Below are 2,500 nucleotides of genomic sequence, written 5' to 3' on the forward strand. Positions count from 1 at the left end.
CCTTCAATTTGCCCTAGCTTAGTGCTTATATACTTTAAAGATTAACCAACCGGTAATGTCTGTTGATATAATTGCTATAAGACAGAGTTTTCATGGGGGAAAGAGTATTGCCTTGGAGAGATCCCTGTTCCAGGAAGGCTGCTAAAGAAACTGCTGAATTCTGTTTTCCTCTTTTTGTATACTAGGCCAGTAACTTATTCTGGGTTTATTGCAAAGTCTGAGATCATCACTTGAACTTATATTTAAAGTGTTAAAGAATATTTGAAACTACACAGATATGAATTATAATTTATAGAAAGTAAGGTCATACTTAGAAATCTTAACCCACAAATCTATGCTGAAGCTGACTAAGTCCAACAATGCAGTGGCCTTGGTAGTTTCTACTCTAGCAATAGGTTAAAGAAGCCCTCACATTTATATTTTCACAAGTAGAGCTCTGTGTCCTTCTTGGAAGTTTATTGTCAACTGAGGAACCTGTCCAAGCTCTTTTGCCGAGTATACATGGTGGTGGTTTGTTTGCTTCTGTCAGAGGGCAAAGCTCAGAGACCAGGGTGTCAGTTCATGCAGGCTGAGTGAGTACCTTCATGTGCACTACCAAAAATTTATAACATTTAGAAGTACAGTGACCATTTTTTTCTTGGTGTAATTGATTTTTTTTTTTTTTTTTTTTTTTTTTACAATTTCTATTTCAGTTGCCTTGTATACCCTTTTTCTTTTTGAAACAGACCTATTAAGGGTTCTTGAGACTTAAGTAAATATTATCTGTGATATTATTTAAAAATAACAGGTGATTTTAACCAAATGCCGCTGGGTGGTTTCCCGATATGAAAGCCCTTCCTCTTGGGCTGTACTCATAGTGGTCTGGGCCCTGGTGCTGGGCGATCGTATTGGCACCATAGTGTGCACGGCATGATTGAACATGCCCCAGAAAACGGGACCGACACACCATGGCACGTATACACATGCCACCCGGAATATTGTCCATGCATGCTACGGCATTTATGTACATGTCACCCAGTGGCAAAGGGTTAATTCTATTTTTGGATGATTAAACAGTGATCAAGTTCATATTGTAGGTTATTATACCATTAATTTGGACAAAAATATGGAGGTTTTGAAACACTCAGACTTGTCTAAATAGAGGTTTGGATTTCCCTCAGAAAAGTATGGATAGAAAATAATAATGAGGTGATAAGAGAGATCATGACATTCAACTTATTTGTTAACTCAAATTGTTAAGCTCGAAGATGATGGCTGTAGTCTACAAGAAATAATCTGCAGATAGAAACAACAACACCACAAATACAGGGAAGAGATTGCGGATAGCCCCGCTCGCTGTGCATGTTGAGATGAAGTCAGTGTTTGCATTGTCTGAAGGGCATGCCCAGTCATGTCAATTTGGATTGTTGAATAAAGTGTGTGACATGGATTTGGGACTTAGTATCTGGCAAGTGTATCCATACTATAAAGAATTACCATTCAAACTGTGCCTGTATTTATTCAGTACTGCAACTTTTTATTGTCAGGTAAAATTTTAGGAAATCAGTATCCCTAGGGGCAGATGTCATACTTAGCAATATTATTTTCTTTTTGTATAAAATTGTTTGTGCTGCATTTTCATGTATGCTTTTTCCAAAATTTATAATGTTGAGCCATAAGTGCAAAAAGAGTTAAAGTCTAGATGTTATTCCAAAAGAAATTTATCCTTTCTCTTATTCTACACATTTCTGATGGCTGATTTATCTTTCCTCTCCCTTCTCCCTGCCAATCTACCCATGTAGCTACACCAAGCTGGGCTTTGCGGGCAACCATGAGCCACAGATGATCATCCCTTCGGCCGTGGCCATAAAGGAAACGGCCAAAGTAGGCGAACAGTCCCAGCGGCGCCTGTGTAAAGGTGTGGAAGACCTCGATTTCTTCATAGGAGATGAGGCCATGGATGCAACTGGATATGCTGTCAAGGTGAGAACTACGAGAAAGGAGGCTGATGTTGCACTGAAAGCTTTTGTTATGAGATCCCCACTCTTTTTTTCTTCTGCTTCTTCTTACTGATTATTATTACATGAACATTTACTTAACTGTCTAAGAAGATGAGTTAGATGTTATTTAGAGAAGAAAGTAAAAAAAAGAGAGAGAAAATAAAAAGTAGATTGAATACAAATAAATCAGATATAATCTCAAGAAATCAGTCTATCAGATCCCTAATTAGCTGTGAGTCTAAATCAGTCATAACCTTTAATCGTGTCTATCTAAGTCTATCCAATCCCCGATCATCAATCTATTTGATATCTAATCATCTGAAATCTCTAATTATCATTCAGTTTGTCTAAATCTATCCATTTAGTCATAAACCCATTGCTACTTTGGATATGCATGTTCAACCTTAGTTTTCTTTGGGAAATTTTGTTTGGATGTTAATAGCTACACAGGTGCTCGGCCACCAAGGAGCCAATTATTATCCTTATGTGACCTCACCTGATATCCGTTTCCTTTGTTTTTT

The 2,500-nt window shown here is 37.6% G+C and overlaps 1 protein-coding gene across 1 annotated transcript in view; it reads left to right on the forward strand.

The window, feature by feature from the left end:
• The window catches only part of LOC119597332 (actin-related protein 3-A-like), an 11,217-nt gene that overhangs the window by 2,197 nt on the left and 6,520 nt on the right, over positions 1 to 2,500 (forward strand). The window contains exon 2 of the mRNA XM_037946889.1: positions 1,782 to 1,962. Within this exon, the coding sequence (XP_037802817.1) occupies positions 1,782 to 1,962 (181 nt within the window). The remainder of the gene's footprint in view (positions 1 to 1,781; positions 1,963 to 2,500) is intronic.

The sequence above is a fragment of the Penaeus monodon genome, chromosome 39 (assembly GCF_015228065.2).
Source record: "Penaeus monodon isolate SGIC_2016 chromosome 39, NSTDA_Pmon_1, whole genome shotgun sequence".
NCBI classification, from domain to species: domain Eukaryota; kingdom Metazoa; phylum Arthropoda; class Malacostraca; order Decapoda; family Penaeidae; genus Penaeus; species Penaeus monodon.